We start from the raw sequence: 15,400 nt of genomic DNA, 5'->3' as shown, positions 1-15,400 counted from the left end.
ATCCTTCTCTCTCCCTCTGTCTGCTACTTTCACTCTCTTTCTCTTTTCCCCTCTAAAAACAACGGTACCCCAGACGAGATAGATCATACGGGATGGGCATGTGAAATCCACTCAGACAACTGAGTATTATAATATTATGCACCCTTAAAGGTTAATACTAACTGTTCCCATGCAATAGACTTAAGCCTTTGATGATAACCAATTCATTTCATAGAGATAGTGGCGCAGTTGAAGGGAATTGATGCCACTGGGGATAGCCTCTCTCTCTTCCCTCTCCACAATGTATTATCTTTCTCCTCCTCTCTCTTTCTCTCTCCATCCTGCTATATCCTACCTCTCTCCCACCCTTCCTCTTTAGCAACAGCTTTGTCCATCTTTCTTCACTGTAAAAAGTGGGACGACGCTGCTGTTCATCTGAAGTGCTTTTACTGATTGGAATTATTGAAAATTACGCTTTAGTTTGTTCAACCTATTCTATTCAATTAGTCTAAAATCAAATAACTAATTTGACAGATTCATGTGATTTTAAAAATAGAATAAAGCTTCTAAATTGCTTTTGACACCTCATGCACATGTGTTTTGAATAGCGGTGGGGGCAATGTAGCGGCGGCAGCCTATCAGAAGAGTTTGAGGCTTATTGGGGGTGTGGCTTTAAGTTTGTTATTTTTGCCCACCCGTGAGAGTGAATGTCATTCCAGTTAATGTAGTGTATTGTATTCTTTAATAAAACTTAAACTTGTACCCTGTCAGCATCTGTAATGATAATTGTATAAGTGCATGTGATACTAAAGAGCCTGATAAGGTTTTTATGTTAAGGTAGCAAATGCTTGGTTATGATATTGTCACAACTAAATGTGACAGTTGTGTATAAAGAATGTGGAAATATTATTTATATTTATTGAACCAACTTAATGTATTGTTTTAAAGGGAATTTATGTAATTTCTTGTAACCCAATTGAGGACATTTGGATAGCTAATTCCAAATTAAAATGTGAACTTGGAACAAGCTGAAAAAAATGGTTGTATTTACATGAAATATTAGTTTGTATTCAATTTTGTTATTTATTGGGTTTAACCAAAGGGTAAGTTGAGTGTTGAAAGAAATAGGTTGCAAATTGAGATATAATTAGGTAATAATTAAATAAACAGGTTGCATTGAATCATATACATTATTTGGTTTCAACAAATGTAGTACTTTCAATTGAGAAAACCAAACGTATTTACTTGTAACCAGAAAGTTTTTTTTTTTTAGGTTAATCCATTTTTTACAGTGTTTCTCTGCGTACTGTATCTCTCCTTTTTCCTCCACCTCTCTCTTGTTTTTTTCCCTCCATCTCTCTCCACTCCTACCCTGTCTCTCCACCCCCTGCCCTCTCCTCTTCTCCCTCTCTCTACCTCTCTTCACTCCCTCACTCTGTACACTCCCACTTTCCACCCCCACCCCCCTTCTCCCTCTCTCTCCCCCACATGGTGTCCACTCTCCAGTCTGTGATCATGTAAATACCAGATGCAGTGGGGTCCTTGGGCCAAAGTGCTTCACCCTAGAGTCCAGGCAGTCAACCAGAGAGGCCCTGAGCATGGACGAGAGGGCTTCAATTATATTAATCCTCTGAAAATTGCCATTGGCCAGGGTAAGATTTAATCAGAACCAGCCTCTCTTTAATGGGGTGCCATAGCGGTATAGTGCTGATCCAGTACCTTCTTACAGTGATTTAGATGTGTTATCAGTGGGAAATGTCTATTTTTAATGGTGGCGGAGGTGGGGGATAGATGAAAGGATGTGTCCATATGCAACAACCGCATACTGTACACACACATACCTACACACCACTCCGCCCCTTCAGATCTGCAATAGTCTCACCCGAGGGTTCACCAGCAGCAGGACTGACCTAGATTTTACACACACATATATTGCAATGCGGTCACACGTATACACACACACACACACACAAATGCATGCACGCAGGCACACATGCACACGCACACACACACAAACCTGTCTGTATTCTGTTAAATTAAAGAGGAGCAGAGAAGAAACAGCCCTTCCCTTTTAAGGCTTTATTTTGCTGTGTTGATTGTTTTGTTTTGTTATTGTCACTACCACTTAATATAATTAATATGCCATTTAGCAGACACTTTTATCCAAAGTGACTTACAGTCATGCGTGCATTTTTGTGTATGGGTGGTCCCGGGGATCGAACCCACTACCTTGGCGTTACTAGCACCGTGCCCTACCAGCTGAGCTACAGAGGACCACCCTTATTTGAAAGAATCTTGTTCATGATACTTAATTTCTACTGCGGTAAAGCTCTTACTATCTGCTAAATAACAGAAATGAAACAAGTTAGACTACAAGAGCTCGGGACTATAAGGTTCTTTCAGCATTTTTGTCAAAATTGAGTTATTGACATAGCCTTTTTCTGTTCAAGGTTCTCTGCCTATATAGTATTCTAAGTCCTCCAATTCACGTTGTTAAGTAGAAAATAATACATGATAAAAAATTGCTGACGCCATTCAAGTCAATGAGGGTTCGGAAATTTAAAGCCAATTATCTCGAATCATCTTTTTACAGATAGAACCTTACAGTCTCAAGTTGTCGACTCTCTCTCTTGCCATGAAGCAGTCTAAACGTTGGGTCTGCACTACCACTCTACAACAGGGAGACAGAATTGAACAGGTACAGGTGCAAAGGGTTTCTATCATCACATAAAGCACTCATCATATCACTGTTGCCATGGCTACAGCTCTCTAGCAGCTCCAGAAGGGGTGGAGGAATGACTGACAGCTGTGACAGCTGTGTAATCCCGCCGGTCCCTCTCTGGAAAAACACAATCTTCATTAAAGCCCAGCCGCCCAGCCTAGCCGCCCGCCACAGACCCACCGACCAGAGAGATGGAGACAGGGAGAGATGGGAATGGAGTGGGAGGACTGAGTGTGGATTCGTAGAGCCAGCGTTTGATTAGGATTATTATGACATATAGAAAAAAACGGAGGGAGGCTTCAGGTACAGAGGGCTCGGGCTGTCTTATTTCCGAGCCCAGATGAAGGCACAGACGGAGACATGGTGAATGATGCAAGATTTGTAGTTCAAATAAACAATAAACAGTCCAGTATTGTTTGATATCTATAATAACCAGCCAACTGAGAGAGGCAGAGGTGATGAATGGAAGGGAATTGCAATGGTGATGCTCACTGGAGAAATACGACGGGTACAGATGGCTTAATAGCCAGAACATTATTGGATACTGCCATGGATAAAAACAGGCCTCACCCTTGTAATCAAACGTGTTCGGTCCATGTCTCTGTGGCAAATGTCATCAGAGAGGTCAGCACCAACTCATTTACATTTACGTCATTTAGCAGACGCTCTTATCCAGAGCGACTTACAGTTAGTGAATACATATTTTTTTATACTGGCCCCCCCGTGGGACTCGAACCCACAACCCTGTCGTTGCAAACGCCATGCTCTATCAACTGAGCTACATCCCTGCCGGCCATTCCCTCCCCTACCCTGGACGAATTGTGCGCCGCCCATGAGTCTCCCGGTCGCAGCCGGCTGCGACAGAGCCTGGATTCGAACCAGGATCTCTAGTGGCACAGTTAGCACTGCGATGCAGTGCCTTAGACCACTGTGCCACTCAGGAGAACACTAACTCATGTCATCCCTCATTATCTTGGTCTCCCTGACACGCACGTACATCATCATACTGTGTTCATCTTGGGTATTAGTCATAGTCGCTGTTGTTTAGAAATTAGTCATTGTCCAAGTTATTATTGACAATAATAGCCACTTGTTTCATTGTAGAAGGGACAAAACAATCAAATCAGACATCCAAAATAACAAGTTATCATTTACCATAGACAAGTGAGACAAACTGCTTATATGACAGAAGAGGGTATAGTGAGAGAACCCCGTGGCACATTCAAGAGGATGTCGTAAGAGATTCTAGAGAGGTCAAACCTGCCATGATTAATTACTGTGCCCTGTGATGCCTGGCTGCAGGTTTGCTTCATGACTTCTCATAGAGCCCTGTGTAGCGACAACACAAAGGATGAATCAACACGAAATACCTTCTAATAAAGGTTTTCCATTGTGCCAACAGCACATTGTTGTGGTTTCACTGGTTTGTGTGTGTAATGTGTGTAAATCTGTTATTTCTGAGTCTAGCAGGTTTCAATTCCCCAAACCACCAAAAGATGACAAGGTTTAATTTGCAGATGGTCTGATATCACAGTGAGTGTTTTGATAGGAGGACTGAGAGAAGCAAACCATTACGTTGCTGCTTAAACTGTGTAATCACAATGTTATACTTTCTCTAATATGAAAAATAGGAGCAAAGAAATACACCAAGATAATTGAAAATGATTATCTGATATATAATCTCAGTTCATATTAATCCCACAGATAGTTCCCCTTCAACACACTGGAATATTTTTTTTAAATGTTGGTCGAGCCCTAAGCCTCTTTTCATAACACTCTCTTTTCATTCATACAACTTTAAGTGTAAAATGTTTGAAGAAATCCATACAAATCAAGTTACACCAAGTTACTTTAACAATGTTCTGGAAATGTCTGAGAAAAAGAGAGGGAGAGAATAGAGGGAAAGAGCAGAAAATAGCAGATTACTCACCCTCAATCTGTCATGTGTTTGTAGTGAGCTATAAGTGGAGGTGTGATCTATGTAGATATAAAACCCATGCATGATCTATTAGCAAGGGGTTAGAGGTGCAAAAGCCAGTGAATGCATCTCTCTATAGGTGTGAATGTGTAGTTGCTAGTGCACGTGTGTGCATGCGTGTGTACGTGCACATATGGTAGAGTATGTGTGTGAGCGATCGCCAGAGACCTGGTGTGAAGTGCCATGCGTGAGTACTGGCCCCACGCCCAACACCCATGTGAGCCAGGAAAGTGGCAGTGTGGAAACAGAGAGAATGGATGGATGGATTACTAGAGGAAAATAAGAGGAGGAGGAGGTGGAGGCAAGACTGCCAGCTCCCGAACACATTGACAGTTGAATGGATGGATGGATAGACGGATGGATGGATGGATGGATGGAGGGATTACGGAGGAGAAAAACATCAAGAAAGAGCAACGAATCAGCCATGCAGAATAGACACTGTAGATGTATAGATGAATGGATACCTGGGAATCAGAGTGAATGAGTGGAGAAGCCAGAGGAGGTATCTAGCTAGCGAGGGAGCCAGAGCAGCCCTGTGTGTTGACCAGGCGCGGTGTGCCCTGCCCTGCCATGGCTCTGCTCTGCTCTGCCTGGGGCCATCTGCTGCCCTCGCTCTAATCCAGGGGATTGTCACAAGCGATTAGCGCGTGCGTGTGTGAAATTGACATTAAAGATGGTAGTACTGTGGGGAAGGACCCTGCAAGCCTCAGATCTCAGACACCAACAGCTCTTCCTGTACAAACACCATCGTAGAAGGGCTAGATTGCCAGGGCTTAACGTCCCAGTATCACCAAAACAAGATGAAAGACTGGCTAAACACAGGCCTAACCGGGTTACACTGTATATTGCAAAGTGTTTTCAAGCATCAGGGATCTGCTAGCTATGGTTTGGTTAGAGCTACAGTAGCACTTGAGAACTGACAATTGTTGTCAGCTAACCACTTGATGGACCGTTCAGCATTTTTCCAGACATCCCACCTCAACACTTATAACCAATATGCAAAGCAACACTTCAGTACTAGATACTGTACAATTATTGTATAATACATGTATAATACATGCCTGGGGTTCTCACTGGTAACCATATTATCATCATATTCCATTCTCAGATATGGACCCGGCAGGCGGCAGCTGAGATTGTCCTTCACTCTCATGCAATGTCTGACCCAGGAGGATTTTAGTGTATGATTCCACTACCATAGATTAAATCAATCTGTATTTACACACGATTACACGGAGCAGTATATTAATTCACCCTGGGATCATTGAGATAAAGAAATCAAATTTCTCCTGTGCAATATAGTAGGCCTTCGTTACTTTGTATATTCATTGCATGCTACAGCCTAGCAGAAAATAGATTTCAATTACATTTCCATCACGTCATTGGTAATATGATACAAATAAGATAATTAAAACCGAAACCCATACAAATTCATAAAAACGTAATCAAATATGGTACATCGTTGGGCCTATGATGCGGTATGATGCAGTCAATGCGGTAAATGAACCCACAACAGAACTAAAACTAAATTTCCCACGACATTCCAATACAATGAACACACAAGTCATGCTCAACCTGAAGTAATACAACTGAGCAGAACTGAGGGGTGGGTTGATGGATGAGTGGATGGGCGGATATTTCTCCACTTCTTCACTGTATGCCTTTATTACCATCAGCCGAGCAGAGCTGTGTGGACTAGAGACTCGTCTCACTAAAGTAAATGTCACTACTCCCTTTCAACCCACTGAAGCTGCCTTATTGCTTCCCACGGGAGATGACAGTCAGTCGCAGCGTCTAAATAGCTTGTTTCCCCAACGTGGCCCCTGACTGAATGAGAAGAGTTCACAATGTTTCTGCTTTGACCCAGTATGGCTGAAGTAGTTGTCAGTCAAGGCACTGGGAGGACACGACCCTATGTCCCCGCACAATGTGTCCCCCTCGTCGCCTGTCTCCCCTCCTTGTCTTTGAGGGGGCACTTGAGAAGAATAATAGGAAAGTGTAGGGTGGTCTATTCAATCATACACTCATCCATTTAAAGCGATACAGCTTAAACAGCAGTCAAGGGATAGATTTTCATCAGATTTCTATAATATCCCACAACATATCCCCTAATATTACCATTGATCTGCTTACTCTCACCATACAAACACTAATATATACAAAGTAATAAATACCAGTAAATACATATTAAATACATTTATGACCTAGCCACCATCTAAATATACTATGTTGTGAGCCGTTGAAATATTGCAGAATATGGTGTAAATGTGCAAATCCTCTTAAATCACTATAACTAATGTTTTTGGGATAAACTATAATCTGTAATCCGGCCCGCATCGCTATATCAGTAATGATCAGGTCTTAGTGTAAGCTCTGCCATTTAGATTAAAGGTAGACTCAGCGATATGACGTAGATGCAGAAAGTATACAGCGTAGTGGGTCAATTTCCGCAACAACTAAGAGCGTTGAAGCGCGAGGCTCAACTTCTCTGTTGTTTTGGGTCCGTGGCCACTACACTGTGAACAGCGTGAAGCGAACCTGTGCACATGCGCAGATACTGTGTGTGACTGTGTGAGAGCGAAGTCTTGCATCTCGCTCATCTCAATATCTGTGGTGCTGCTTGTGGCAACGTCATTTCGCTGAGTCTCCCTTTAAACAAACTCTTCTGCTCCCTGGCCTGCACATTGCTGCATCTACGTGGGACTACAATGGGCCATTTCACAAAGTGCAGTTTTTGGGAGACAAGGATACAGCTTAATCTGCTCATGCAACATATATGTGAAAAAGAACAGTTTCACCCTTCACCACAACCCCAATGTGGGTCAAAATAAGATATTTTGTTCACATGAGATGTCAGTGCAAAGTATACTACCAGTTCTCTATGAATTTCTATCATCAAACAAGTTTCAATGTGATGAAATACCTGTACAGTTCGAAGGTGCTGTTACAGATGTTACAACAGGTGCAAAACAGCTTGGATCTTGAAACCAACCCAAAACCATTCATCTTGATACGAAACGCAAATCTTCTTTGAAATGTTTCACCCTCCCTTTCCAAGGCAGAAATCTGCTGACGCTGTGTGTAAGTTGTGTTGCTGTTGTTGCCTCTCTCCAGAAATATAAATACACTGTGGGCTGCAGTGCTGCTGAGTGCTCAGTTTCTAATATGGATATGAGACCAGTCACACACTACTGCTTCAGCTATCTCCCATTGGAGCCCAACTGAACAGGGAATATACAAGATAAACACTGATCTCCAACTCCCAAGGAAATCACCTTCATTTATTCATGGCATAAATATGCTACCTGTTGCTATGGGTCTTAAAGAGTGGCCAGCCAATTATATCTCAGAAGCTGGTATGCCCCCAGGTACTATGGTAATGAGGGTCAACATGGGTTATATTAAAATGCACTCACTAAAATGAAGCTTGGCTCCATAGGGATACATTCAATTGGGATGTTGTCAGAGATATCCCCCATGGCCATATCTCCAGACAGCATCTCTTACTGAGGCAGCTAGATGTGGGCTTGTTTCCTGCCAAAGGCACTTGTCAATCTCTAACACTGTACATTCAGGTGATAGTACAAGGCTACTAAAAGCCAGGCCTCAATGTTTTTTCAGTACTGCTGTTTTTTTCTTAATTGATTGGCCAGATAGTCCACTGCCCTGGAGTTCAAGGTCTGAGTCAGTTCCTGAAAAGAGAGGAAGGAAGAACAACAGTCGCACTATGGATCTTGGCCCTGGTTTGAATTATCCTGGTCTAGTGGGAGTCTGGGAGAGTGGGAGATGCTGTGTTTGTTTTACCATGATAATGACCTTAGATTATGGTATTGAGCTTCTGACCTTTTCCCTCATATGCTCTCCAGACAGGCTGTTCACTCTAGTGTGTACTACACTACATGACCAGAAGTATGTGGACACCTGCTTGTCGAACATCTCATTCCAATATCATGGGCACTAATATGGAGTTGGTCCCCCCTTTACTGCTATAACAGCCCCCACTCTTCTGGGAAGGCTTTCCACTACATGCTGGAACATTGCTACGAGGACTTGCTTCCGGTCAGACACAAGAGCATTCGTGAGGTTGGGCACTGATGTTGGGCGATTAGGCCTGGCTCGCAGTCGGTGTTACAATTCATCCCAAGGTGTTAGATGGGATTGTGGTCAGGGCTCTGTGCAGGCCAGTCAAGTTCTTCCACACTGATCTCGACAAACCATTTCTGTATGGACCCCGCTTTGTGTCTTCGTCAACCGGGCCTTCCCCAAACTGTTGCCATAAAGTTGGAAGCATAGAATCTTCTAGAATGTCATTGAATGCTGTAGCATTAAGATTTCCCTTCACTGGAACTATGGGGCCTAGCCCGAACCATGAAAAACAGCCCCAGACCATTATTCATCATCCACCAAACTTTACAGTTGGCACTATGCATTGGGGCAGGGAACGTTCTCCTGGCATCCGCCAAACCCAGATTAGTCCGTCGAACTGCCAGATGGTGAAGAGTGATTCATCACTCCAGAGAACGTGTCTCCACTGCTTTAGAGTCCAATGGCAGCAAGCTTTACACCACTCCAGCCGACGCTTGGTGATATTAGGCTTGTGTGCGGCTGCTCGGCCATGGAAACCCATTTCATGAAGCTCCCGACGAACAGTTCTTGTGCTGACGTTGCTTCCAGAGACAGTTTTGATATTGGTAGTGAGTGTTGCAGCCGAGGACAGACGATTTTTACGCGCTATGCGCTTCAGCACTCGGTGGTCCCGTTCTGTGAGCTTGTGTGGCCTATCACTTCACGGCTGAGCCGTTGTTGCTCCTAGACGTTTTCACTTCACAATAATAGCACTTACAGTTGACCGGGGCAACTCTAGCAATGCAGACATTTGATGAACTGACTTGTTGGAAAGGTGGCATCCTATGACAGTGCCACGTTGAAAGTCACTGAGCTCTTCAGTAATGCCATTCTACTGCCAATGTTTGTCTATGGAGATTGCATGGCTGTGTGCTCGATTTTATATACCTGTCAGCAACGGGTGTAGCTGAAATAGCCAAATCCACTAATTTGAAGGGGTGTCCACATACTTTTGTATATATAGTGTATGTTGTCATAGCAGGTGGTTGGGACTGGGAGAGCCACTAACAGCTAGGTTGGGTGACATCCCTCACTGCTGGAGCCATCGTTAGGTGGAAATGTATTTAGTAACAATGGCCTGTCAGTGCTCTTCACACTGGCCCCTCTCATTGAGGGATGACATCAGTCCAGCATCATGGTTACACATACAGTAGCTCCAGTACGTCCACAACACTAGGGGAGGAGTAGTGGGCTACTTGGTTCAATTGTCTTTTGAGTTGCAAGTGGTCTATAGATCAACAAACATTCACAGATATACATCTACATTTCCTTCCTAGAAACACCCATATGGGCGCAAGTGGTTGCGAGGCGGGCCAACGGTGTGTCATCTGTAGGCCTACAGGCAGGACTACATTTTGCGACCTTTGACTTGGCTGTGTGAGTTAAAAAATGTATTGGTCGCACTGGTGCGAGATGCACATTCTAGCTGGTCACCGCAATCAACACATCCTGTTTTGTTAGGTGGATAAAACCAGGAATTTGTTAAAAAGTAAAGTGCATTATCTTCATGATTCCTGTAATAAACGTGTCTGCCCTGCCACTGTGCCTGCCTGTTTCTCTGGGGCCGGCTGCTGTAATGAGCAAGTCTCTCACACTCTCTCTCCCCTTCGTGTACCCCTCGTGATTGTATGCCAATTCAAGATGCAATTGTGGGGAAAAAAACTACTTTGCAAGCAATTCGTTTTCCATATTAAAGAGAGGGTCTCAGCGTTTTATTTCTCAACGATCATTATTGAGCTCAAAGCACACTGTTTTACAATCAAGATATCTGATATGGGTGGGGGGTTAGTGGCACCAGTTAGTGGCACCAGTTAGTGGCACCAGTGCCACCGGGGGAAAGCGTTAGTCTGGACTGGAGCCCTGACAGGTGTTGGCTGAAAGCAGTTAAGAGCGATTAGCAGAATTAGCGGTAACCATGCACGTTTCAGGTGGCTGATAGGTCTAGGGGAGGAAAACGTGGTGTAAACCCTGAGTAGGCCAGAGAGAGGGAGACATTCTGGTAAAAGGGATTGGGATGATCAGAAGTCAGGGACGATACCTACATAATCTGAATCATGTTTAATCTGGATCCCAATGGCAGATTAGGACCTGGAGAAGCGCGAATGGGAACGTTGGAGATGCATCAGGCTCTCCTGCTGGGTTGTGCTGTCACTCAGAGAATGGTTCTGAACCACACAGATAAACATCTCTGTTGTCATTGTCACTGTCAATGTATTCATGCTTCCCTACAACACAGCAGGACATTTGCCGCCTGCATTTGTACGTCATTACAAATAGCTTGGCGGTATTCAAATTATATTGGTGAATATTGGATATGACTACGATGAGGGAGTTGTAGCTCGCCTGTGAATGTCACAAATGAAGATACCTCTTCACATTGGAAGAGTCACACCAAACACTGTTGGTTTGATGGTGTCATACCAGTACAAGTCAAGACAGTTGGAGTATCCGCATTTAAATCCCATGGTGTCAGAGTGAGAGTCAAGGAATGGGGTAGTGTGTTACCAAAGCCTCATTTGCTGTGGAGGTGTGTGCTCACACAGTCACACTGTACACACACTGATCATTGCCTTGGCTTCCGATGGGCACGCATGCTGGTGCAATCCTGACAGCTCCGCCCTACAGACTACAGCAGTACTGCCACTCCACTAACGGAAACTAATGAAGCGCACACAGCACCAAACTGCAAGATGAATTCCACCCACTGTGTGTGTGTGTGTTTGGGTGACTGTGTGTGTGTGTGTGTGTGTGTGTGTGTGTGTGTGTGAGATAGAGAGGATAGAAATAACTGCGTGAGAGAGCCATAAACCCTCCAAGAATCTCTTCAAGGCTGGTAACACTACTATACTTTACCACATCATCCTCCGACTCCTTCACAATCTCCTCATTATTGTCAACATCAATATAATCATCATCATCATCATCATAATTGCCTTCATCAACCTTATTCTCAACAGGTTTCTCCTCCTCCTTCACCTCATCATCATTGTCATCATCATCCTCACCTTCTTCAATAACATCATTATCAAGACTGTGGCAGCCTGTGCCTGTTTTCTCTTTTGTCATTTAAATAGAACCCTCCAGAGGGAAATATCCCAGAATTCTCTGCACCTCTAAACATAGATCATATTTTCATAGAAGCCAATAAAAGCAATGTGAGCCAATTCCCTATAGTTTGAAGACAGGGCTGTATTTCAGCAACTCATCATTATGCAAACATCACAGCAGCGTTTGCCACCAGAATATTCCCTCCACTGACTGCGCTCTCTGAAATGTGCACAAACATAATCATATTTGATGAAAAGAGCTGAAATGCACAAAAAGTGGTATGCAAATGCTATGATATCACATTTTAGCAGACACTCTTATTCAGATTGACTTACAGTAGTGAGTGCATACATTTTTCATACTTTATCGTACTGGTCCCCTCGTGGGAATTGAACCCAGAACCCTGACCTTGCAAGCGCCATGCTCCAACAACACATTTTGTTGAAAAGTGCTTGAAATCACATAAATAAATAGCTCTACTGTATGTTATCTCCAAGCTCTGTGGCATCTCTAAACCAAAGAAGAAGAAAAATCTAAAACATCTCAAAATTACTAAAATTCTAAACTTCTATACTAAAATCAATAGTCTTCCTTTAGTTAGAAAGAACAGAAAACCTCCTAACAGAGGGTTACATATCACAGTACAGACCTAAAGCGATGTGGCTATAGGCAGTATGAGGTATGTGTGCGTGTATGTGTTTGCTTTCCTGTGTTTGTGCAGGTGTGTGTGTACAGTATGTAGCGTGGGAGAGAGGGGTGCGGTAGCGTGGGAGTGTGGCGTAATCGTAATGACCTACAGTGGGAGAGATCTAGCCCCTGACACTCCATTTCTTAGGGCAGGGCTGCTCCCTTAAAAGTATTTCTTGAGTAAATCCCTACTCCTTTAATCTCCTTCCTCAGCTACATCCTCTTTAAAGATGCAGGAGCATGAGAGACAACGACATCCCATCGATTCGGGACTGGCGCTGGGCTGAGCTGAGCTGTCCAGGAGGTTGGGAAGGGGGAGGGGTTTGTGCCCTCATCTAGTCCCATGAGGGGGAGGGAGGTGGTGGGGGAGGTGGTGGGGGAGGTGAGAAAGCGAAGGGTTAACTAACACCTCGGAGCCAAGGAGATTTGCCCATATATTTTTAAAGGCACTCGTAAGTGCACCAAGTATCTCTGGACATGATTATTCCTGGCTCAGATCTTCTAATTATCTTAGAGGAGCTGTACATTACTAATGCATTGCACATACTGTATCAGAGGTTATCAGGAAACACTCTGCAACCACCCGTCCCATTTCATCTCGTGGTTGCAGTCAGCTCCCCATTTTGTGTCTACTGTTGTGCTCCATCACATATATAATCATCAAGATATTGTGCAACCACACACCTCAACCACCAATTCAGCTAAGAGACAGAAATGGAAGTAATCCAGTCAGAATGTATCATGCCAGCTTTAGGTGCCAAATTCAATGCACTTACTATTAGACTTCTCTAGATTTCTTTATTATCTTTCTCTGCCTCATTCTCCCATGACAGCTTGCTATTCCAGACTTCTAGACTTTTACAATGTGTTATCAGCTTGTGAGACTAGTGCAAGGGACAGGGAAAATTAGGTAATGCGATGACAGGGTTTTTTTAAGGATCTTGAGACCTGCTCTAATTTTCTAAAGGTTCACGGAGAGGAAATGAGAACAGAGAATGTCGTGCACAAGCTGAGTGTCTTGTCTGACTCCTGATTTAAAAAGCTTTTTCAATACTGAATACATAGTCACCATTGACTATTGAAATCATGTTCCTTGAAACAAAATATTCTGCTTACATTTTAGTAGACACTCTTATCCAGAGCGACTTACAGTTAGTGAGTGCATACATCATTTTATCATACTGGCCCCCCGTGGGAATCGAACCCACAACCCTGGCGTTGCAAACAACATGCTCTACCAACTGAGCTACATCCCTGCCGGCAATTCCCTCCCCTACCCTGGACGACTTGTGCGCCGCCCCATGGATCTCCCGGTCGCGGCCGGCTACGGCAGAGCCTGGATTCGAACCAGGATCTCTAGTGGCACAGCTAGCACTGCGATGCAGTGCCTTAGACCACTGCACCACTCGGGAGACTTTAATATTGAAGATTTTCTATTATGATCACCATTAAAGTCAAACAGCACAAAACAACAACCAATCTGTCCCTAAGTCTCTCATAGTACAATGGGAGACCAGTACCTGTTTCCCAGAAGTATACAGACTTGGTGTCCTCTATCGTCTGTGTGTTAGCCCTCCAGGTACCACAGAGCAGCAGTACTGTCGCCCAGAGGAATGTGCTGCCCCCTGTCCTTATGTTGGGGGTCCCTCCTGCACCCCTCCACCTCCACCCCAGCCCCATGGTCCTTTCCAGGGTCAACGTAAGTCCACACAGTCCAGAAGGTCACCGCAGGGGAAGATAGCCCAAGACGTACACAGGTCCGACAGGCAGAACAAATAATAATGTGTGATTTGTCCCACTAGAGTAAGGGACTGGTGCTTCCTCTCCTGAAGGGCAGATCGAGAGATTACTCCTCTTGTCCTCTATGACCCTCTTCTCTTCTCTACTCCCCTCTTCATGGGGATTCCCAGAGGAAGATTGTCAGTGAGAGGGGTAGAGGTCCAGATGAACGATAGAGTCTTGCTCCTCCATGCTTCCTTGTGCTGCTGCTGTTCACTGCAGTTTCTTCCTCTGTCCTCTGGCTGTGGAGCTGTGACAGTGGCTGTACGTCTGCAGTGGTACCTCCTTCCCTCCTCCCTCCTTTCCCCTATCTCTCACTCTCTCTCTCTCTCTCTCGCTCGCTTTCTTTCTCTCACTCTCTCTCTCTCTGTCTCTCCATACTCCAGCTCCCTCTCTTTTTTACACACACACTCCCTCTCTTGCCTAGGGTACGCGTCTTCTCCTCCACTTCCCGCTAGCAGCGCTGAGATGACAGCTGGAGACCAACATGCACACTAAGCAGAGGAGCTATTACAGCTCCCCGGATCAGAGACAGTGCAGCACAGAGCGGGAAGAGATAGAGATGGGGGGGAGTATGTGTGTATGTGTGTGTGCGTGTGTGTGTGACTGGGGGTGTAGACTGTGTGGGAGAGAGAGGAGAGAGGGGGGAGTTGTAAAAGCGAACAGCAAAATGAATCAGACATAGATTGGTGAGTAACTGGGTTTTGTCTTTGTTGTAGAGTATTAGGCTTATAGATAACACTGCAATGCTTCAGAACAGAACAGAACAGAACAACACGATGGTGTGCGTAATATCAGTTCCAATCTATTGGGTTAGTGTGTTGGTGTTTCATTCTATTTTGAGACTGAAAAGCGTGACACAGACTTGACAAAGCAACTTCACAATTGTTTAGTGCCTAAATATTCCAGTGACGCTCCAATGACGTAGTGTTTGGGGCGTAATTGTATTTGGGAATTGAAAAGCGGCATCAACAGACAGACTGAATGTCAGATGGAGAGAGAGAGAGAGATAGGGAAATAAGCAGGGAGGAGAGGCAGACAGGTAGATATCCCTTGCCTCAGCTCTCCTCTCCTTCCCTCCC

General features: G+C 44.3%; 1 protein-coding gene across 1 annotated transcript in view; it reads right to left on the bottom strand.

Moving 5' to 3' along the window:
- Positions 1 to 14,674, bottom strand: part of LOC121560547 (thrombospondin type-1 domain-containing protein 7A) — a 122,033-nt gene extending 107,359 nt beyond the window's left edge. Inside the window, exon 1 of the mRNA XM_045214566.1 lies at positions 14,060 to 14,674. Within this exon, the coding sequence (XP_045070501.1) occupies positions 14,060 to 14,219 (160 nt within the window). The 5' untranslated portion in view covers positions 14,220 to 14,674. The remainder of the gene's footprint in view (positions 1 to 14,059) is intronic.
- Between the last annotated feature and the right edge of the window lie 726 nt (positions 14,675 to 15,400).

This window comes from Coregonus clupeaformis, unplaced genomic scaffold (assembly GCF_020615455.1).
Source record: "Coregonus clupeaformis isolate EN_2021a unplaced genomic scaffold, ASM2061545v1 scaf0281, whole genome shotgun sequence".
NCBI lineage: Eukaryota > Metazoa > Chordata > Actinopteri > Salmoniformes > Salmonidae > Coregonus > Coregonus clupeaformis.
Note: the sequence above shows the minus strand (reverse complement) of the source record. Positions and strands in the feature narration are given on the sequence as shown.